The 23922-nt window shown below is 40.0% G+C and overlaps 1 protein-coding gene across 1 annotated transcript; it reads right to left on the bottom strand.

The window, feature by feature from the left end:
- Positions 1 to 879: 879 nt before the first annotated feature.
- Positions 880 to 18131, bottom strand: nr1d4a (nuclear receptor subfamily 1, group D, member 4a). The gene is made up of 8 exons (XM_079589632.1): positions 17454 to 18131; positions 10892 to 11191; positions 10651 to 10739; positions 10409 to 10553; positions 7427 to 7989; positions 3399 to 3584; positions 2880 to 3090; positions 880 to 2239 (listed from the first exon to the last, which is right to left on the bottom strand). The coding sequence occupies exons 1-8, from the start codon at positions 17464 to 17466 to the stop codon at positions 2043 to 2045; spliced, it is 1704 nt and encodes a 567-aa protein (XP_079445758.1). The 5' UTR covers positions 17467 to 18131; the 3' UTR covers positions 880 to 2042.
- Between the last annotated feature and the right edge of the window lie 5791 nt (positions 18132 to 23922).

The following is a 23922-nucleotide window of genomic DNA, read 5'->3' as shown; positions in this document are numbered from 1 at the left end:
ATCTCTAATGGCTCTCAGATGAACTAAAGACAATACCACTAACATATGATAGCTTCTACAAGAATAATAATAAAAAAATCTGGCTACATGCATGTGTTTTAACTGATTTTGTTAGAAATAGAGACTAAATAGCCTATGATTTCCCAGTGTCCTGAATTAAAGTGGATTAACTCAGTTTGACAACCAAAACATGACTGACAGTTTCAGGCCAGTTAAAATTATTTCTGCATCACTCTGAAAAGCTCCTGACATAAAGTCCACTGAGGAAAAACATGACAACAATTAATGGTTTGTCTAGCCTACTTATTTATCTTTAGAAAGAATAAAGCGTGCATTGATGCTGCAATATGTTACAGGCAAAGCTCACCGAGGCTGCATTTATTTGATCAAAAGTATACTGTAGTATAAATATAGTATTTAAAATAACTGTTTTCTATTTTAATGTTTTAAAATAAAATGTATTCCTGTAATGCAAAGCTGAATTTTCAGCATCATTACTTCAGTGTCACATGATACTTCAGAAATAACTATAATATGATGATTTACTGTAGTGCTCAAGACACATTTCTTATTATTATCGATGCTGAAAACAGTTTTTGATGCTTAATTTTTTTTGTGGATACTGTGATATACTACCAGTTTGAGGCGAGTAAGATTTTGGGATGTATTAAAAAGTGACATTAAAGACATTTACATTGTTAATTGGAAGAAGAAAAAAAATGTATAATGGTTTCCAAAAAAAATTTGAAGTGGCAAAAAATATTTTCAACAATAATAACCATTTAGCACCAAAAAATTAGTTTTACTGTATTGTATTTTTTTAAAACTTAATGTCACAGGTGTGTGTATAGCTTTAAAAAACAAAACAGACAACATCATAAGAGATAATCTTGTATTTATATTGGTTCTACAGAAGAAAACAATTTACAAAATATACATTTCCATTGAATAACATAACTTTATCAGCCATAATAAAAATCAACTCAACCACAAGGCAGTCCAAAGTGCCTTCTTGACATGCTTTGTGATCATAGTAACCGCTGTGCAGATACTGTGCTGGTGCCAGGAGTTCAGGGGCTCGTTCTTACAACACACCGATAAACAGTCCATTGCTACAAGGCACCAGACCCCCGTCTCATTCAAACACACGACTGCCAATCCCTCATTCTCTGAACAGGCAGTTAAATCAGTGTAACTGTGCAGGATTTTCAGTAAGAAAACAACAAAACATAACATGCATAGGAGAGAATGCTGGTTTTGTATCCCTAGATTTAGATATATTCTTAACGGAGAATGTGTGGAAATATACTGTATTCAGCTTGATGATGACAATAAAAAAGCAAAAAAACAAATATGACAGCTTTATCTAATCTCAAAAAGTTAAAATGTTTCAGTTGTTTCTTTTATTTTTTTAAAGAACTTAAATGGTTGTTGCAGATACAGTAAATGTCCTGTAATTAAATGTATTCTTTATTGTCTCAAACTAAAGTTTTAATGTGATGTAACTGTATAAGTGATATCTATGGCTTATGTACATGGTATTTCTGTCCCTTTCTCAAACACACAGGCACATACACTGACACAATTGGCTTTAAATGGTCCCTAAAATTACCTTTCTACTGTATACATGGTCTACTTGACTAAAGACTGTGTATTTCACTTTGCAGGCAGTAAAGAGGAATGACCTGTTTTTTTGGTCTTCAAAAGTTCTGTGGTAAGCTTATTTATGATGATATGACTGGCAAAACTTCCCCTCGGATAAATATAATCAGCATTGTTCTCCAGGCGAGCTGAACAGAAGGGCAATGCGTGTATGAAAATGATCCGTGAAAGCTTAAATGAAGATATAGTCTTGTTTAGAGCTTGCTGAGAGCCATCTGTTCATTGTGTTCCTCATTAACAAGCCTCATAACCAATGGTTCCTATGGGAACACGCTCAACGTCTCCCCCTAAATGAGCAGTCTTTCTCTTGACCAGGAAAGGTGTTCTCTGATTGGCCAGTGGTGGCCTTTGCTTGAGTTCCAGCTGCAGCGAGCGATAGCTCAGGGATCGATACGGAAGGCCAGCAGCTTGTCGGAGTGAAGGTTGTTGAGGGTGCGCAGGTCTGGAAGACGCAGGAGCAGTTTGGGAAAGAGCGAGTTGTCGTCGGGACGGCGACGGTTGACTAAGGTGCGCAGCGCTCGGAGGAGTCCTTCCTGTAACTGTTCGACAGCCACAAAATCCAAAATGCCAGAGCAATCTGTGGATAAATGAGAAACCATTTATTATCAAAAACCAACAGAAAAATGATAAAAAAATATTTTTAAAAAATTATAAAAGATTATAAATAAATAGAAATAAATTGTGTGTGTGTGTATATATATATATATATATATATATATATATATATATATATATATATATATATAGTCACAATATCTGTTACCTATAAATAAGATTTTATTTATTTATCGGTATTCAATATTGTATATTTAATTATACAGTATGCATATATTTAGTTGATTGGGATTTGTATTTGTTATTTAAAAATGTTCTTTCATTTTAATTGAATTTTAATTTTAATCCAAAATATTTTCTTTTGCGTTCTGTCGAAGAAAGAAATGTATAACGGTTTGGAACTACATGAAAAGTGTGTTTTAACCGTTTTATTTGAAAATAATCATTTTGGCTATTTATCTGACATTTTAGGTTATAGGCTAGAACATAAATAATAATAATGATCTTAATATTGCATTTAATATGCATCGCTATTATAAATAATTAGTTCAAATCGCTAACACTAAGCATGAGCAATAATTATATACTGTCTTTCCCACTGAAAGCAAACCCTGTGATTCATGCCGTAGCAAATAGCACTAATGAACTAATGACTCTCTTACCTGCAGAAACCAGCACCACAGCCATGAAGAGAGCCAACTCATCTGACTCCAGGCCCAGACAGCTCAGCTTGGAACTGAACTCAAACATGGCGTCCAGCAAGGAGCCCATACCCAGACCCCTAAGGGTGCCCAGCGGGTATGTTTGCCCATTCAGGAAAGTCAATGACCGGCCCTTGTGGTTGAACAGTGAGCAAAACCTCACCATAAGAACCTGCAAAAGGCAACAAAATAAGATGGAAGTGAAAAGATTGACCCAGACGATGTGTGTATTTTTCATCTCAAAAAACAAAACAACAAGTTTACATTTAGGTTGATGTCCCTAAGGGGCTTTAACATTGCACCACTATCTACACATTGCTGTGTTTGTTTTGAGTGATTTGACAGGTCAGCCTTTGGCTTGACCAATGGCATGAGTTTGAATTGGGACGAATTGGGAAATCTGTTTGCGTAGTGCTTCTTTAATAGCAATAATAGGGATGTAAAAGGTCAGGGGAATTAAAGGGGTTATGTAATCAGTACCTGGAAAGTGCCTGCTTTGAGCAACATGACTTGATCATGCTGGCAGAGCTCCTGGAAGCCTGGAATGCCCTTTGCGAATTCGACCACTTCGCGTACAGCCGGCGTGAAGCACTGTGAGAAAGACTCCCACACCTGCTGACTGGAGACGCCAGGTGCTGACACGGGGCATGCGTTCAGTGGACAGGCCTAGGAGAGAGGAAGCATAGACATTTTTTAGCATTATGCTTCATTTATTGGTCTATTCTTGTATTTTGATCTTAAATTATACTTAAACGTAATATTTCTGCAATAATGAAACATTCTTGGATTATATAAATCCAGTGCTGGGTAGTAAATTATTATATATACACTGGATTACGTAATCAGATTTCAAAAATTAAATACTTGTAATTAGATTATTATATTTTAAAATACTCTTAATCAGATTATAGTTTTTTTATATTAATTACATGATTGCTGAATATTCAGAAAATTATTCATAATTCATTGATTCTTCTCAATTCTTCTTTTTTTATCTATTTAATTTTCTAATAAAAAAAACATGATTGCTTATCTATGTTCTAAATATTGTGTGGAATTGCATACACAGACCAGTCACTAGTCCATATTTAATCTTTTTTTTTTTGTGTGTGTGTTTTTTATTTAACATTTTTAATATTTAAAGGGATAGTACACCCAAAAAGAGTTTTAATTTTTGGGTGAACTATAATTAATTATTAGCTTTAGGAATTAGGAATTAGGATTTAGGAATCCAGTTTAGTTCCTTCACAAACCCCAGTTCAGGAAACCCTGACATAATGCACTTTATGTTGTTGATAACAAAGAATTGCATAAATATTCATTCTCTTTGTATTTTATATGTGTCTCTTTGTATTAATACGGTACAAGATTAAACTAAGCTAAACTTATTAAACAAGTTAGGCCAAAAGTAATCTAAAAGTAATCTAAAAGATTATATTACCTAAAATGTGTAATATAATAGATTACATTATTAACTAGAACGTACATTTCCAGAAGAAAATGTGAATGGTGCTTGCAGTGGCAAAACTCGCCACTCGCGACTTGCTAGAGTGTGGTACACAATTGCATATGAGCCAAAAACCATGTCTGTACGATGTTCTGGTGGTGAAAAATGGCTTATTCATGTTGTTCAGGTGGTTGCTAGGTCGTTCTGGGTGGTTGCTAGGGTGTTTTGGGTGGTTGCTAGGGCGTTGCTAGGGTGTTCTGGGTGGTTGCTATGGTGTTGCTAGGGAGTTCTAAGGTATTTTGGGTGGTTGCTAGGGTGTTGCTAGGGAGTTTTAAGGTATTTTGGGTGGTTGCTAGGGTGTTCCGGGTGGTTTCTAGGCAATTGCTAAGGTTTTCTGGGTGGTTGTTAGGGTATTTGGGTGATTGCTAGGACATTTCTAGGCGGTTGCTAGGTGTTCAGGGCGGTTGCTAAGGTATTTTTGGTGGTTGCTATGGTGTTACTAGGTGGTTGGTAGTTTTCACAGATGGTTACTATGGGGTTAGGGCTAAGGTTAGGCACTCGGCCGCAGTGTATTTAAAATCTCTATTAAACGAGTGCATTATAATGAGTGCACGAGGCCTGCGGCCTCGTGCCTATAGCCTATGGTTGCTGTTCTGGGTGGTTGCTAGGCGGTTGCTAGGCAGTTGCTAGGGTGTTATGGGTGGTTGCTAAGGCACCACAGATGGTTACTATGGGGTTAGGACTAAGGTAACGAGTGCATTATAATGAGTGCACGAGGCCTGCGGCCTCGTGCCTATAGCTTATGGTTGCTAGGGTGCTGTAACTGGTTGCTATGGTGTGGCTATGAAGATTTTAGGCCATTCTGGGTGGTTGCTAGGTGGTTGCTAGGCAGTTGCTAGGGTGTTCTGGGTGGTTTCTAGGGTGTTCTGGGTGGTTGCTAGGCAGTTGCTAGGGTGTTCTGGGTGGTTGCTAGGGCACCACAGATGGTTACTATGGGGTTAGGGCTAAGGTTAGGCACGAGGCCTGCGGCCTCGTGCCTATGAGTGAGTTTTTATAGAGTATTTAAAATCTCTATTAAACGAGTGCATTATAATGAGTGCACGAGGCCGCCTATAGCCTATGGTTGCTAGGGTGCTGTAACTGGTTGCTATGGTGTGGCTATGAAGATTTTAGGCCATTACTTATTGGCTGCTTGATAATATAAATCCTCTGAGGGAGAGAGAGGGGGAGACATGCAGGGGTGTCAGGCCCTTTGTGTCTGTGTGTGTGAAAAATGACAGTTGGGATTTGAATTTCTGAAAATTCCGCAATGTTAAGTCAATGGGACTTTTTTGGCCGCTTTTTCGTCCGCTGCGCGAACATCGTACACCCGATCGCTTAGAAAAGATATAGCACACCTCTCCTCAATGAGCCGGTCGTTTTGACACCTCACCCAGGGGTCTGTGACAAACGGTGCGGGGCGAGTTTCGCGCCAAACTTTGTCCAGAATAAAAAGAAAAATAATAACTAGAACGTACATTTCCAGAAGAAAATGTGAATGGTGCTTGCAGTGGCAAAAAACACGACCCGGTTGCTAGAGTGTGGTACATGATTGTATACGAGCAAACAACCATGTCTGTACGATGTTCTGCTGCTGAGATATGGCTTATTCATGTTGTTCAGGTGGTTGCTAGGGTGTTCTGGGTGGTTGCTAGGGTGTTGCTAGGCGGTTGCTAGGGTGTTCTGGGTGGTTACTATGGTGTTCTGGGTGGTTGCTAGGGTGTTATGGATGGTTGCTATGGTGTTGCTAGGGAGTTCTAAGGTATTTTGGGTGGTTGCTAGGGTGTTATGTGTGGTTCCTAGGGTGTTCTAAGGTGTTTTGGGTGGTTGCTATGGTGTTGCTAGGGAGTTCTAAGGTATTTTGGGTGGTTGCTAGGGAGTTCTAAGGTATTTTGAGTGGTTGCTATGGTGTTGCTAGGGAGTTCTGAGGTATTTTGGGTGGTTGTTAGGGTGTTATGGGTGGTTGCTAGGGTGTTCTAAGGTGTTTTGGGTGGTTGCTATGGTGTTGCTAGGGAGTTCTAAGGTATTTTGGGTGGTTACTAGGGTGTTGCTAGGGAGTTCTAAGGTATTTTGGGTGGTTACTAGGGTGTTGCTAGGGAGTTCTAAGGTATTTTGGGTGGTTGCTAGGGTGTTCCAGGTGGTTTCTAGGCAATTGCTAAGGTTTTCTGGGTGGTTGTTAGGGTATTTGGGTGATTGCTAGGACATTTCTAGGCGGTTGCTAGGGTGTTCAGGGCGGTTGCTAAGGTATTTTTGGTGGTTGCTATGGTGTTACTAGGTGGTTGGTAGTTTTCACAGATGGTTACTATGGGGTTAGGGCTAAGGTTAGGCACTCGGCCGCAGAGTATTTAAAATCTCTATTAAATGAGTGCATTATAATGAGTGCACGAGGCCTGCGGCCTCGTGCCTATGAGTGAGTTTTTATAGAGTATTTAAAATCTCTATTAAACGAGTGCATTATAATGAGTGCACGAGGCCTGCGGCCTCGTGCCTATAGCCTATGGTTGCTAGGGTGCTGTAACTGGTTGCTATGGTGTGGCTATGAAGATTTTAGGCCATTACTTATTGGCTGCTTGATAATATAAATCCTCTGAGGGAGAGAGAGGGGGAGACATGCAGGGGTGTCAGGCCCTTTGTGTCTGTGTGTGTGAAAAATGACAGTTGGGATTTGAATTTCTGAAAATTCCGCAATGTTAAGTCAATGGGACTTTTTTGGCCGCTTTTTCGTCCGCTGTGCGAACATCGTACACCCGATCGCTTAGAAAAGATATAGCACACCTCTCCTCAATGGGCCGGTCGATTTGACACCTCACTCAGGGGTCTGTGACAAACGGTGCGGGGCGAGTTACGCGCCAAACTTTGTCCAGAATAAAAAGAAAAATAATAATAATAAGTATGAGCAATAACAATACTGTTGCCTTGCTAAAGCAAGCACCAGTAACTACAGTTTTCATGATGAAATCTGAATTCAGTAATGGGCTACATTTTGTAAGTAATCTACCAAGTACTGTAAAGCATTCCTCACCAGCACTTTGGTGCCAGCAGCCAACTTGAACGGACACGAGGGCTGGCTTTGGGACTCGCCGGCCACGTAGCTGTTGTAATCGGCGTGAGTGGGTTGTGAGGGCAGGCTAACGCTAGACTGGGAGTGATTTTGGCTGAATGAAGGCGCGTAGCTGTACCGACTGTTGTCCACCAATGAGACCGGGCATTTGCTGTCGCTGGAAGTAACTGGGCAGCTAGACGGTGCCGAGAAGCTTTCATGGGTAGTTGCGTGGTACCCTGCGAGAGGGTTTGCATGAGGATAGTTGCTGTCCTGAGAAGGGCTGTTTTGAAAGGTGTTCGTTCCGCTGTTGCCCGCACGCTTGTTTTGGGTGTCCTGTGTGTTTGTGAAGATGTTCTGGTAGGCTCGGGATAAGGCACCAATAGCCTCTTTGGACTGGTTCTCGCTGGGGCTGGGAGGAGGTTCCCGTGGCGGGGAGGTTTCCATGCCCATGGTGGACGATTCGTTGAGGCTGTTCATGTAGCTCTGCATCTCATCCAAGAGCCGCTGCTTCTCTCGTTTGGGGATGCGGCCGAAGCGCACAGCTAGGGGTCAGAAAGAGAAACAATAGGTTTAAAAGGTTTTTTTCTTAATGAATTAATCTGCCATTATTGTGCCTGCTTCGTCTGTGCATGTTATTTTAAAGAAAATGTTTTATCACAATGCAATAACTTTTTTCCTTCTGAAAATTGCAATTTAAAGAGATAGTTTACCCAAAATTGAATTGGAAAGTGTGCCGTTATTTATGTCATGTTGTTCCAAACATGTATGACTTTCTTTCTTTTCACTATCCAGTACTGACAACGGTATGCTGAATTTTTGGTCATTGCGGTGTAAAATATGGATGAACATTAAATGTGTCAGTGTTGTTTTCTATGCTTTCGCATCTTTTCAAATCCCCTCTCTTATTTCTCCATCACCACCCCTCCGCTAAGAAAATCTGTCAGCTGTTGAGTCTAAAAATAGCACCATTGCAACAATGTGTTAACTCCCCCCACTCTTCATCTCTCTCTCCGTCACTACCTCCCCTTCCTTTCTTCATCCCTATGCTACTCTCACTCCTCTCTGAAGCCGTAAGTAGGGCAGTGGGTCAGGCAGAACTTGATGACAATGCCACGGTAATTGGGAGAGAAACTAATGATTGTGGTTAAGGAAAGGAGGGGAGAAGAGAAGAGAAGAGAAGAGAAGAGAAGAGAAGAGAAGAGAAGAGAAGAGAAGAGAAGAGAAGAGAAGAGAAGAGAAGAGAAGAGAAGAGAAGAGAAGAGAAGAGAAGAGAAGAGAAGAGAAGAGAAGAATACGTCATTTGGCAGATTGAGGTGACAGTAGACGTAAGGGTTTGTGGTATATACTGGTTTTACCAGATGTGAGAAGGATGCTCAATATATCACATAAGTCTCACAACACCTGTAAATGTGAAAATGAGCCAAGAACAAGGAGGGGGGACATCTTTTTCGCTTTTCTGCAACTAACATGCATTGGTTGTCTGCCTTCCCTTCAGCATGATAAATATGGTTAAATACACCATTCAGAATTGAATTGAAAATGCCTGTTAAATAGCAATTCATTGAATTTATTTATATGACTTATTTTAACTAGCAGAGCAAAGTTAAAACTTTGAATGTTGATTTGACAAAACCTTACTTTAAAGTTGTTTAAAACGTTTATAGCAACACTTAATTTCCCAGAATGCATTGCCTCTGTTGAATTTCTTTCAGTTGAATAATTCCTCTTCCTGTCATTCCAATTAAAATTCCAATTCAACTTCCCGTGGGGTGTGGCCAATTCAAATTCCAACACACCAAATCTGAATTTTACTTGGTAAAATCTTGGTATGAATCTGATATCAAAACTACAACGGTTCATCCTGTGCAAAACAATATGTGACACATATAGCTGCACTGATTACTTGTCTGCGCAAATGCAGGATCATAGCGGAAGTGAAACCATGCCGGCCCATCGTGTCAAACCAAACATCTGTTTGTTTAACACAACCAAAATTAAACAACTGACTGAAGTGAAGTGAAGTGAAATCAGGGCGTCTGCTTTATTGTGGCATTTGAGGCAGTTAAATGAGGTTTTCCTGTTTGTGCATGAGAACCCGGCAGAGAAACAGGTTTCTAGGTTGTGGGCTCTAGCACTTTCAGGAACCAAGGTAAAAATGACTGTTTACCTCCCTCACTAAACACCCAATGGACTCGTTTCTGTTGGTGCCTTCTTAGAACAACATCCAGTGCAATCCTTGATCACAGCCAACCCTACACTGTCACGCACATCCGCTGGTAAACACTGCATGAAATGCTGCCGAGAACCTGACAGAAGTCAAACCCGGCTTAAATAGGTCACAATGTACTAGTATAATATGGGTGCCAGTTTATTTTGACACATATTTATTTTTCATTCCAGTGTTTTTAAAGTTAAATCACAGCCGAAGCCAAGTGGATGAGGCATTGTTCTTCAGAAGAGTTTAGATGTGTGGCTTTTTCTGCATCCCTTGCTTAATTTTTGCTGCAGAACAACATTAATTGCTGAGGATGTTATAAGGGCATGAGCGAGGTAATCAAGTCGCCCGTGTTCCAATTTCTCAAAATAATTCCTGTATTTGCTGCAGTTTTCCAGATGACAGATAGCTTCAGGGACTGCGTGACTCCATCCCTCATAAATCATTGTCTCTAGGAGGGATTGGGAGGCAGAGCTTAGGGAACGTGTGAGGGGGAAGGGTGAACCGATGGAGAGAAGGAAGCGAGAAAAAGGAGGGACCACAAAGGGCAAAGCTAGAGATGGAAACGAGTGCACAGCCAAACTAAAAGAAACTTGCTCTCTTGAAAGTTACCGATGGTGCAAGTCTAAAAGAGGAAAGTAGGTTGAAGGGGGCGGGTGTGGTGCTGGCCTGAAGAATGAGATGAAAGTACGACTTTCCGCTATTTGTCATATGTCAGTGACCTGATAACCTCCTAAAATTCTTACCGTCGCGGGACATGCCAACAGACAGGCATTTTTTGAAGCGGCAGTGTTGGCAGCGGTTGCGGTTCATGCGCATTATCAGGCAGTTCTCGTTCTTCACGCACATCTTGTAGTTGATGTTCTGCTGAATGCTACGGCGGAAAAAGCCCTGCAAAGAATGAAAGACAAACATTATAATAGCCTACAATGCTAGAAAAGACTCGTGTACAGTATGTTTATTTTATCAGAGGCTCATTATGTCTTACCTTGCAGCCTTCACATGCATGGACACCATAGTGGAACCCTGATGCAATATCTCCACATACTTTACAAAGGAGCACCATGCCTCCTGTTTCTGCTCGGATAAAAATAGAAACATGGAGAGAATGAGGTCAGGATGTAAAAGAACACAAAGAAGGTGTCCTAAATAATAGGGACTCATTATTCTTTTGTGAAAGAAGAAGCTGACTGAGTGTGTTGCGGGTATTAAAAAGGGAAAACACTTACTGGTAAACGTGCCAGTGAATCCACAAGGCCGTTTACCGGCGATTGGATGGGAGTAGCTGTGTGGGTTTGATCCCGCCGTGGAGTTATTGTAGATTTCAGGGAACTGAAAGACCCGTTTTGGAGAAGGTGGCGAACCAATACTTCCTTGCTGCTTGAGGGCCCCGATCTCAGTGAATGTGACCTCCTCTGGTGAAGAGGGCTGGGAGTGGGAAGATGGAGACTGGGTTTGATAGCCACTAGAGGGGCTTCCTGGGCTTGGACAGGCACTGCCATTGGTACCAGCGTAGAGTATCACACTTCCTGTAGAAACACAAAAGTATATAAAGCCCTTGACTGAATAAAAAACTAAAAAACTTGAACTTTAGTCAATCGCATAAATTATACATTAATTTAAACTGATTTAAATTTACGTGCTGTAAACTGCTACAGCAAACAATAAGCAAGAATTAGAATGTTGAGCAGCAAGCTCACTGGCTACCAATTCAGCGGGAACCAATCAGCTGTGCCCTATAGAGAATTATTTAATTGCAAGCAGATTGGGTTAAGGACTTATGAGCCTATGCCTAGAGTTTCATGACAGAACTTTTTTTTTCATGTGTCCCAATTCAGGCTGTTGCATTGGCTAATTTTCAAATCAAATCCAATTTGATTCAGTCCGAGTCGTTTGTGAATCGACTCAACCGATTGGCTGAAAATCTCTGGTTCACATACTGACAACACTATTGCGTGCCGTCAGGTAAATAGGGTAATTATATAGGTTACAATAAATTTCATACAAAAAACGGTGATGTAGGCTAATAATCTAACAACTGCCTGGGAGTGAGTGAGGTTCCCTCAGTCAGAACGATCTCACGCGCTAAAAATAGTGACAGCTGCACAGCAACATAGTGCAACGTTACCGTTTGACCAAATAATCCATGATGTGTTGTATGTTTTGGTTTTAATAGGCATATTTAATAGGCATTAGGTATTTTAAATAAAACCATTGGCTTGTTTTATTTTCATTTCCCCGCAGGTCTCTGTTTTCTGCATCCTATCACATCCTCTCCGGTCATGCGCGCAGGATGAGCTGAGACACAGTCTCACGTGTTCACAAGCTCTCCCGCCTCTCCTCTCCAATAATAGCCCTGGCATAGTGCCCCAACCAAACTCCACAACACCTGACCGCAGCCTCACATGGATTCCTGACACCGTTCCTGCCCAAACTAAATCCGCAGTCTCGTGTAAACCGCTACAACAATCGCGAGTCGCGAGCCTCAAAAGCATACACAGGGGGCGCGCACCGGAGGATGCCGTGTCAGCTTTGCGATGATGTTACAGTTCCCACACAGATGCATTGCCTGAGAGAGCGGGGCAACGAGGAGTCACGTTTTGTTAGAATGTGCACTGTGGCTTTCTGTTAAACTTTTTAAACAACCCGAGGACACAGTGGGTCTCTGGGCCAAGAGAATGTGATTTAGAGCTGCACTGTTCAAAATGTTTCGGGAATCACTGGCACCATATTTCTTTAACAATGTAATCCCGTAGTAGTTTTCAACAGGCAAAATATTTTATTAATTATATTCTCCTAAACAAAATGGTTCTTGCTTGTAAAAACAACGAGGTTGGCCTTGACTTTCATTATTTAAGCCAGTAGGCTAGTTCTAGTTGCTTACTGTCAAGAGTCAAAATAGCTGTTGTTTTGATTCCATGAATTCAAGGCCCCTTTTCAGTCCATTTTTTGTTATCGTGTGGGAATAAACTATTTATAAGATCACTAATGGCAGACATGTTCTCAGCATTCAGCATGATTTATTTGAGGTATCATTAATATCTGTAATATAGGCTACATGGCAAATTGTGTACGTATAGTTTAAGTACACTATACTTAAATGCTCTATATAGCACACTACACGAATTGATTTGCACTGACACAAACCTAGAGTGCATTTAATGGGATAGTTGACCCAAAAATTATCTGAACATTTACTCAAACTCATGTTGCAATTGCATATGAGTATCTATTTTTAGTCTTTCCCTGTGCAATGCACGTTAATGGTTCCTATCCGCTTTTATTGTATGTTCCTGATTGATAAATATCTCAACATGAGCAACATGAGGATGAAAGTAAATGATAACAATAATTATTTTTTTAGGTGAACTATGCCTTTACTGTGTACAATGAGAAATGACAATAGGGTAAATATTTCCTTACGCAATTTTCCGCTTACTATCTTTCAATCTGTGTTTTGTGGTGTACAAATAATTTGGAACCCTTGCAGTAAACAAGTTAAAACTACCATCAAATATCTGCCCTGCTCCTTTGTGTGTGTTCTCTCATGCTCTGCACTCAGTATTTATTTATGCTAAAGTCAAGTGTTTTCGTGATCTCTCCACAGGCACGTGCAGCGCCGGGACTTATTATATTGACATACTACAGCGCTGGATTTTACAGCCTTGTGATAGTGAGCCCTACCTGAGCAATACTTAGCCCTGCCCATGCTTAGTAACCCCACCTACACACACCTGACACACACAAGGCCACAGAGTTTAAAGCGACAATGACATTAAGGATAACAGAACATGCCCCTTAAACAAATAATGAGGCGCAGCTGCACTTATTTCAAATGATTGCAAAACAATCTAAAAGTTTAATCTGAAATGGGTACTAGGTGCGATATAATTTTCTTTGTCTTGCCCTTTCTAAAAATAATATAATTTATAATAATAATAATATAATATAATAATAATGTAATGAGAGGGACAGTGCAGCAGTTGCTAAAAGCTACACGACGAGGAGCCGTGCACATGTCATTGCAAGTCTGTATAAATTGGGGTCAGTGGAAACACCAGCATTAATTGAAGAATCAGCAGGTCTCTGGCAGCTCTTTGTGAGCTTAGGCAACCCATGCAAACACTAATCTGCTAGTGAGCTGAGACAAGCGTAGAAACGTGAGGACTTTGCAGGGACAATAATTCCCTCCTCCCTGACCTCAAACACTGGTCTCCCTCCCTCCCTCGAGGAAAATAGCTGAAATGCTCTACCTTGCATGACCACATGCTTTGACTTGATGTAGCCTACAACATTTTAACATATCTGCATATGTGTCGGTTTGGGGATGCAACAAGAAATGTGTGCATATTCCAATTGTATAAGTAACATTATTATTAAGAAAAAAACATACTTTCACTTTTTAAAACACTTCACTTTTGAAGTTTTGAGTTTATAGCTTGCTCGGCATGCACTATAGAAGCTGCTTTGAAACAATATTTATTTATTATGTTATAAACTTTTTTTATTGAATTAAAAAAAAAAATTTAAAAGGTAGAAAAAGGTCACACAATATAGCCTACTTGATACAAAATAAATATGTTCCATTATGTTTAATCTTTTCATATGTTCTGGCTTTATAGTAGGCCTAGTGTTGTCTACAATGAGCATTTTGCACACACTATTAATATATGATAATATAGCACCTGTTAGATTTTAGATAGATAATCAAAGAAAAAAGAGGTCTTATGCGATACAAATGTTAAAAAGCCCAACTATAAATCCTAGACTGGCCTCAAATAGAACGCAAAATGTACGTTTGGGTAGGGCATTTCGTACAATACAGAATGTTCTCATGCTGTCCTGAAGCTGTTTATGCGAACCGCTCCAAAGAAAAAGTTGCATGAGGCGGGAAAACGTGATGAGGCGCTGCTACACTGACTGCATGAAATCGCTGACCCACTGACCAACCTCCCCCTTTCTAGCTTACAATCTGCATCAAAACATAGAATCAGAACGAAGCGGTGAGGGCGGGGGCGTGGAAATCACGCGCCGCACGCGGCTGAGAGAGCGCATGCACGTGAGGACGATTGTAGGCGCGAGGGATGCGTTCAGTGGGAAGATGCGCGCGCCTCGCTCCTCTCTAATAACCCAAAAGCTCTATAAAATAGAGCAGGCGGCTATGTCGAATGGTGGTGGTGGTGGTGGTGGTGGTGGTGGTGGGGGGGGGGGGGGGGGTGCTGTATGGTCCGTTATCCGGCGTAAATCGCATCTGGAACCTCTAATTCACCTTGTATGAACTGGAGTTAACTGAGTAGCCTATAGGCTGAATGTGTGATGTGCATTTAATCACGATAATGTCCCAGAGCGCCAGAAACGTCATATAGCCTGATTTTTGCTTTTCAGGATGAATGAAAATAAAGCTTGCCATTATGCCATATGATGAAAATAATTCAAGGTCCTGTTGTTGCACAATAGCCTGCACTCACATCACATTTTCAGCAGAGATTTCATAAGCGATTTTCTAAAGCATCTGAAGTCAGTAGGTTAGTAAACCAAACCAAATGGTTCAACAGTTTTGGATAAGGGACAAAAAGTTGGGGAATAAAACTGTGTACATGCTCCAGTAGTCCTTTTGAAGATGAATGTCGATTTTGTTTATATCTGATTTAAACCTCTAAAAGACTTTTGATGGTCAGGTCAATATTTTTGACCTGAATGAAAGCAGTTTATTTTTGTGTTATGTTAGGATACCTGAAAACATTGTTATTAGAATTACTAATTAGAACTACATTAGAATTGCTCCGCCCCCTCCATGTAAATGGAGATGCTATACTGACCTTCTTTTTTTTTTTATACCAGTATCAGACTGAATCTGCTTATAGGCTATGATATTTTTTCATATTTCAAGTTTCAAATATACTGTACTGTACATTAAAATGATTAAGCCTGATTTCACTTGCAGCATGTGAGTGTGAACAGTGTTTTTTTTTTATATAACAAATATGATATTGGTAATGGGACATTGTCAGTATCTATCAGTCAAAATTGCGATATTGTTACATCCCTAATACAAATCCATGTGTTGGATCTAAACTCAAAGTCACATGTATGAGTTGATGATGTAGGCAAGCCCTTTTATTTACTTCTGAGTAAATAAATCTGTTTCCTTGTTTCCTGTTGTCTACGACTCAAAGGTCATGTGTTCGGATGTTATTATTTCCCTGTCTTTAATGACTTTATACAGCATGTTATTGTGCCTCGTATTTGTTTTCAAGGCTTTCTGTCGAACGCACAGAGTTGAGAGGGTGCGCCATGCAGGCATGAGACAATGTTTCCATCACCTGTTCCGGAACGTGACTGCAGCTTTTGTAAATGAACCAGCCGTAAATTAACATTGAAGTGGACTTGGTTGACTGAGCCAGCATGTAATTGGCCCTTGGCTAACCTCGGTAATGAACCACTACCCAAATCAGCTTAACCGGTTAACCTCCTTGGATGAAGGCTAAAGTGCACGCTCAAGTAAAGTTAAATTATTATAAACTTTATGAAATATTGCATTCCTCAAGAGCCCACCAACTCTCCCTGAGTGCTGGGACTGTGATGTCTTTTGACTTTTTTTTGCTTTTGTTTTGAATATCTCATATGATTAATGGCCATACTCTAGTTTACACTGGTCAAGTGTGTTCATAAGCCAGAGCCAAGTTTAACAGCGCTCTTATCTCCAGCTTGGACCATCTACACGTGAGTTTGTTTTCAATGCTATAGCAGGAAGTTGTCAGCACATGAGTGTGTTATTAAGCAGATTTCCATGAAAGCAATCACATTTCATGACAGCAGTTACAGCAGTTACTCTAAGTATGGTAATGTTTATCTCCATCATTTATGTGATTCACACAGTATACTATATATAGCTGCACTTTGTAGTCTTTATGCTGCACTGATGAGTCTGCCCAGCGCAATCATCAAAGCAAGCTAATACCTTCATGACACATGCTTAGATCATATTGCAAACCAGTGTGTATCATATAATTAATCACAACACTGTAAAACCCCTTCCCTATGAGTATAGTTCATATGAAAGAACATAACCTTCTCTGTTAACTGCATTGTGTATCTAAACAGTTTAATCAGACCAAATCATAATTACACAGCATGAATATTATGCTTAATTATGAGCTAAGCATTTGCATGAATTGCCAGAATATTTACAGTAATGATGACTATAACTCAATTTGTTAAGAAGCATATCAGCAAAAAAACATTGCCACCAATAATATATAAATAATAACAATATAGGTCACACTTCAGATCAGGGTCCAATTCTCACTATTAACTATTAACTATGACTTTTGCCTCAATAAACTCCTAATTATTGCTTATTAATAGTTAGTAGCCTATAAGCTAGTTGTTAAGTTTAGGTATTGTGTAGGATTAAAGCATGTAGAATATGATTATGCAGAATAAGACATAATATGTGCTTTATAAATACCAATAAACAGCCAATGTAATATGCATGCTAATAACCAACTATAATTAATAGTGAGAATTGTACCCTAAACTAAAGTGTTACCTTATAATAATAACCCTTATCAGAGCAAAGCATGCACTGAACGCACTGAATTATTTTCATGAAATTATTAATATTATTTAATATTATTATCATTAATTGATGGTATTAAGTACAATTACCAACATGAATACAACTCATGTTATTATTATTGTTATTTTTTCTATTTAAAATAATAATAATATAATAATAGACTATATCAGCAAGAAGAAGAACAAGAAGAAATGTATTAGCCTACTTACCAGGACTATCCATCCTTGTTATGCTTTTCAAGATCCTCTGTCTTCAGAAATCTTGTCTTCAAGAAAGTCTGTTTGTGTCAGTATGTTAAAGTCAGGTGAAAGCAGGTAAAAAAGTCACGAATTGCCAGTGCATACAGTGAGCAGCCCAAAGTAGGCGATCTCTCGCAATCTCGCATTGGTAGCGGAGCCAATAGTCTGTCGAAGATACAGTCTGTCACAGGTGTGCAGATGATGCTTCCGCGCGCTGCTACCTGTCCTGTGTTCCTGTTCCTGAGCTAGTGTGAACTGAAGGACGCAGTAGCTATGCCTAGTGGTGATGTCTCACTGCCATCAGCATCTCTGTGGGACTGTCAAACTTCACTTCCACTCCTAGCCAAGCACACACCCTTCCACACCCACGTAAATCACGTTTTCAGGTGACTGGCAAATGTGACTGGATTTAGGGAAGCCGTCAACCTCTGTTGTTCTCTTTGACGGGGATTTATCTCACTCTAACGTGCCCATGATCTCCTAGCGTTCTCTTTTCCTCTTGATCCTGGCGTGCATGTTCATTGGCGGGAGTGTGTGAGAGGCGAGCTGAGCTGGATGTGCTTGTTCGAGCGCGCGCTACGTGCTGGTAAAGCCACGCTGCATGTGCCCTCCGCATGTGCCGCGGAAAGCGCTGTCCTACTGACACACATTTTTTTGTGCAAAACACAGCGTGAGATCAGGCGACATGAGAGGCACGCACATGTACTGCAGGCGGGGCTTTGCGTGACTGCTGCCGCGCGCTTCTTTTAAAATCTCTTCCGTCATGTGAATGATCAGATGCATAGAGTTATGGCATCAACAAGTGCATAAAAAACATTTGAGTTGTATACAAGATATGCTAATATGATATAGGCATGTAGGCTATAAAAAAGTTAAATATAAGATACACAAATGTTGCAATCAATAATTTTAATTAAAAAACAAAATGTGATAATTGCAAAATAATCTTATGTGATCCAAAAAAGTTAAATTTTATTGTATAGTTGATTCTTGCCTGATGCTAGTGTGGGTTTTGTTGTTCACTTGTTTACCCAATAGCAAAAATATAATGATATACTGTAGGTGTTTGGGATTGGAGGAAAGCATTCAAAGAATCTATTCCAATTTAAGGGGGCTTTGAAACAACACACAAAACCCCCAGCTAGAGGTAAACAAAAGCTTGGACTGAAATGTGTAATTACTGAGCTATAGCCTAGCTCTTTTGTGGCAACTTCCCCTTGTGACAACTTGCCCCGGTCTTCTTCCCCAAGTTCACACACACACACACACACACACACACACACACACACACAAACACGTTGTGTTTTCGTGATTTATGCGGACTTTCCATTGACATAATGATTTTTATACTGTACAAACTGTATATTATATCCCCTTACACTAACCCTACCTCTATACCCACAACAGAAAACTTTCTACATTTTTATTTAAAAAAAACATTACTTAGTATGATTTACATACAAGGACGAGGATTTCGGATATTGCCATCTTTGTGGGGAAATTTATCCCCATAATGTAGGGTTTACCAGGGCACAAACACACACACAAGTTTGAGTATATCTATTTTTTTAGTTTCTTAATAGCTGGATTTGCTTTAACGAAAGCATTGTGCTCATTTGATTAGAAACAGAGTTTTGAGGATAATGATTTGTAAACAATATCGAGTTTAAACTGAAACAAAGGCAAAACAGCGGCCTCTTGTGGTCAATGGACACGCATTGCTGTTTTTACACCTAATCAAAAACTTTTTAGCCTATGCTGTTGTGGTAGTTTTTGAACAAATATTTGGCAAAATATAATTATATATATTTTACTTGGCATTAAAAAATACATGATATTTGGCAACAAAAACTCGACCGATCACTTTATCCTTACAAAAGCCTTAAACAGTAGAAATAAGTCTTATACACTTTAATAAATTCTAAACTAGTGTTGTGCTACTTTACAAAGTTTTAGGTTAGGCTATAGCCAAAAATTACCAAAATAATCCAGCAAAACACAACATTCCCATAGTGTTTACAAACAATTAAAGTGCATAATAATTATAATTAATCATTATGAAAGGGTTCTTGTTTACGGTGTTTTTTCTTTTTCTTTTCTTTTTTTCCCTACAGTGCTTAACACAGTCTGATGGCTTGATGCTGTGGCTTTACGTTGTACTTCCCATCTTGACCGCTAGGTGTAGCTTTAATGCAAGAATTGGCTCTTAAAGCCCTACAACTTCAAATCTTAATTTAGCATTAGGCCACACCAAGAGATCACTCACAAACTTCCCTTTCAATTTCTTCCTCATTTCTTAATATATGACATCTTTATCGTGAAACCACTCGTCCTTCCTCCATACACTCCATATCAAATATGCCTATATATGAGTATCTGAGATAGTTTGTTGTATCAGTAGGCAACAGGAGAGACTAAAAGAGACTTCTATGGTAAACCAGCAGTATGCAACTCAACATATAGGCTAATGAACCTCCTTTCAAGGACTTGATTTGAACATTGAGAAGAATCCAGTCAGACATGAACCTTGTTGTTCTGAATCCATAAAAAAAATCCAGTTTACAGCTTGTGCGCTTGACACTTTGATTTAAATGATACATTTCGCACAAAATAGAAATAATCTGAACAGAATGCCTCGCCTTACGTAAACCCTGTTTCTGTGGTGTTTTGACAGTTGCTAGGGTTAATTGGCTGTGTTAAATTTGGAGATCTGTTCCACAGCTATGAACCCATGACTGTGGGCGACTCGTGCACCGAGGAACATGTTATGGCAGGGCACGCCGATAATTACAGAGAGAGCGGCAGTGTTTGGGAATCGAACAGGGGCTGCTGCCAACATGCACACAGTTGAAACACCTTGTGCCTCGGGCTAGGCAGACAGCCATCAGTGTCTGTCATCTTTCTGTTGCTCTCTCCTGCCCACCGACACTTACCTGCTCAAACTCTTTCGCTCTTTTATTGAAAGATCTCGGTTTGTGAAGTCATGCCAGATTCTCTGAGGCTGATGAGCAATTTAACAAGTTTAAACTGAGCTCTCTCGCTCTAGTGTGGTGAAGAGGAGGTTGAAGTGTAGATGCGACTTACAAAATGCTTTCAGATTCAAAATGCTTTCAGATTAGAGGCTCTCCTGTCGTGATTTATAACTTCTTGAAGGCTTATAGTTCCCCCAAAAATGAAAATTCTGTCATCATTTACTCACCACATGTCGTTTCAAACCCATAAGATTTGTGTTCATCTTCAAAACACAAGAGATATTTGAATGAAATCTGAGAGATTTCTGTCCCTCCAGACGACTTTGACGTTGACCATGTCGAGCGGTTTAGTAGAGACACGATCACTTTATAATGAACAGATTGATTTTAGGCTTTTGTACACATATAAACATTCATCAAAGCACACATCAGTTATGATAAACGGAAGCTAAAGCATGTTCGCTTGACGTGCGAGAACCAATGAGGTTTAGGCTATACGTTTAAACACGTGGACGGCTATTTTCATAAATGGACATTTCACCCCTCTCCTTTTTTTATCAAAAATAACATTGTGCACAACTGTCAGTTTTCAGAAAACTGTTCGTTTACACAAACCCATGTATATGCCGTCAAGAGCATGCCAAACCTGTAGGTGGCAGTGTAACGAGAAGCTCAAGCCCACGTTAGCCAATCAGAATCCCGAAAATGGTCACATACTGTGACTTCGGCTGCCTAAAACGCAGTTTTTCTCAGTTTACATGCAAACGTGCAAACAAAGTTTTCCAAAATCTCCACTCTGGCCGGAGTTTTTTAAAAGAATCGTTTTCAGAGGTGAATTCTCCATTTGCGTGTAAACGAGGGGCACAAACAAAGGGAAATGTCTAAGGGAAATAGCATGTACTTGTAAACAGGGCCTTATTCTCATGTTACGTTTGAGCTTCAGCAAGAACCAATGACGTTCAACCTTGTGCACGTTTGAGCTTCAGCAAGAACCAATGACGTTCATCCTCGTGTTACGCAGCACGTTTGAGCTTTCTTATGTGAATAAAAAGCCTAAATTCAATATGTTCATCACAGAAACCGATCATGTTAATGCATATTAATTAGTTTTACGATCTCTTTGTAAAAAAATGTAAGCGACAAAGTGGTAGTTAGACTGTCTTATTTGGAGGTCTTATTTTGGAATCTGTTCCCCTATGTTTCCCGTTAGGTTACTGGTAGGGTTAGGTTTAGGGTTAGACAGGAAACAAAGGGGGAACAGACTTTGACACAACAGAGGGACAGAAAACTCTCAGATTTCATTTAGAATATCTTTATTTGTGTTACGGAGATGAACAAAAGTCTTATGTGCTTGGAACAACATCAGGTTAAGCAATTTATTTATTTATTTTCATTTTTGGGTGAACTAACCCTTTAAATGTGGCTTTTTTTAATAAATGTGACAACTTGCCCCTATATAATATGACAAAATTCTCTTATCTGATCTGATCACAGTTCAACATTTCTTAAAAAAAAAATTACCTTAGTTTTCGAAGTTGTGAATAATACAAAGCTTAGGCCTATTAGAGTACATTTTACAAGAAACTAAGTCAAAAATCCTTGTTTAATTTATGCCATTTCTTAGTAATTATTGAGACATTTACAAGAAATTTCTGAGTGAACATTAATTCAAAGTCTTTCTTTTTTTCAGTGTACAATGGCAGTTTTATTTGCTAAGAAGGCATTGAGAAGGGGACCTTTCCTCTCGAGCACAAAGATTTGCCTCAATTACAGAATTGCTTCCATATGTGGATCTGGCAGTTTCTCCCGCTGCCCCCTCCAGCCCCTCTCTCCGCTCCTTCCCTTCTTTCTCCTCGTTCTCTCTCCATGTCTTTTAGCGACTTCCTTCCCCGACTTCTATCTGTTTTTAGCCGTAGTATAGCCTATTTTTCCACCTGGCTTTCTTTCCCTTAGTCCCGCGAACGGTTTTTGAAAAGCCCACCTTTTAAAACAAAGTCCGTCTTAATAAGAACATCCTGGTACTTTTGGCAGTGCGCTTCACGTGTGCTGATTCAATTAGCTCGAGAGAGCCAGGGAGAGCGCGTGGACCAGAAAACCAAAGGGAGAGAGAGAGGGAGAGAGGGAGAGAGAGAGAGAGAGTGGGGAGGGGAGGGGGGGGGGGGGGGCATGAAGGGAAAGAAGAAAGAAAAAATGTGGTTTTACCAAAAGAATTCGGACTGGAGGGAGGCAGCCTGGTGAGTGCAATAGGGAAAGGTGGAAAATGAGAAGCGAAGGAGAGGGAGAGAGCGAAATGTTTTTTGACAGAGGTCGGTTCAGAGAGGGTTCATGGTGACATCATGGCTGATTGTGAGGAAAGTATAGACAGGAGGGCCATTCACCTTTCATTGGACACATATGTTGGAGGGTAGGCTCATTTGCATGCGAGAATTGGCACTCTGTTATGTTTTTTTTCGACAACTCTGTTTGGACCTCCGAAGCGCGCTCGCGCACACAAACATACAAAAATAAGCGCAAGCATGCGCACACATGCCACCGCAGATTAAATATGACATGTGGCTTATACATTTACATGAACTTTAATGCAAAATATACACCACAGCCTGACCCTTTTTTCCCCTTAAATCTTTTTCCAAAAGCTCTCTGTGTTGTTTTCCCCCCGTGTAGCCTAGCCTATGTTATTTTTTTTCATGTCTGGAGTCTAAATGTGTACATTTTGCCAGGCGGAATGAATGAGGCCTTTTATAGCCGTGCGTTTGACTTTGAAATAGAAAACTAATGCTTTCCGTGTGCGTGTTTATGTATGTCTTTACGTGTGCGTGCTTTTAGTAAATGGACGTTTTGCTTATTTGCGCGTGAGGGGTGCGCGCGCACATGCCCGCCTCTCGCTCTCTCGGCATGTCTCGTTGCAGCACAAAACTTCACATGACATCAATCTGCATGCAAGGAAATAGTGATCTCATTACAGGCATCTTGTTCCTGATTAAAACCTGCCGTAGCCACTCTTTTTCTGTGTCTTTCTCTCCTCTCCTTCCCCCCCCCCCCCCCCCCCCCCCCCTTTCATCCAGACCCACTAGTCCTTGGCACAAATAAACACACTTCTTAGTGTTAATGTTGTTTGTTTATTTATTTGCACTGGAGCTATGATCATTAACAGAGGGGAAAGGGGGAAAAATGAATCAGAGGCATTTAAGATGAGTTATGATGTCATAGCAAGGAGTGACAAATGCAAATGTTGTGAAGAAGAAACCATTAGGAGCGAAAGAGAGGGAGAAGTGGAGTGAATGACACAGAGAGGCTGCCTAAATACTTCTTGATTATTGATGAGTGTAAACCACATCCACCTTATTGGCATTGAGACATGCGTTATTTGACCTATGACCTATGTGTTAATAACAAACCACAATTTACTGAAGGTATTTCAAAAAAGGAATATTTAAACCCAAAGAACAACATTCACAACTTAAAAC

The sequence above is a fragment of the Phoxinus phoxinus genome, assembly GCF_949152265.1.
Source record: "Phoxinus phoxinus genome assembly, chromosome: 18".
Classification (NCBI taxonomy): Eukaryota; Metazoa; Chordata; class Actinopteri; order Cypriniformes; family Leuciscidae; genus Phoxinus; species Phoxinus phoxinus.
This window is presented reverse-complemented; position numbering and strand designations above follow the sequence as displayed.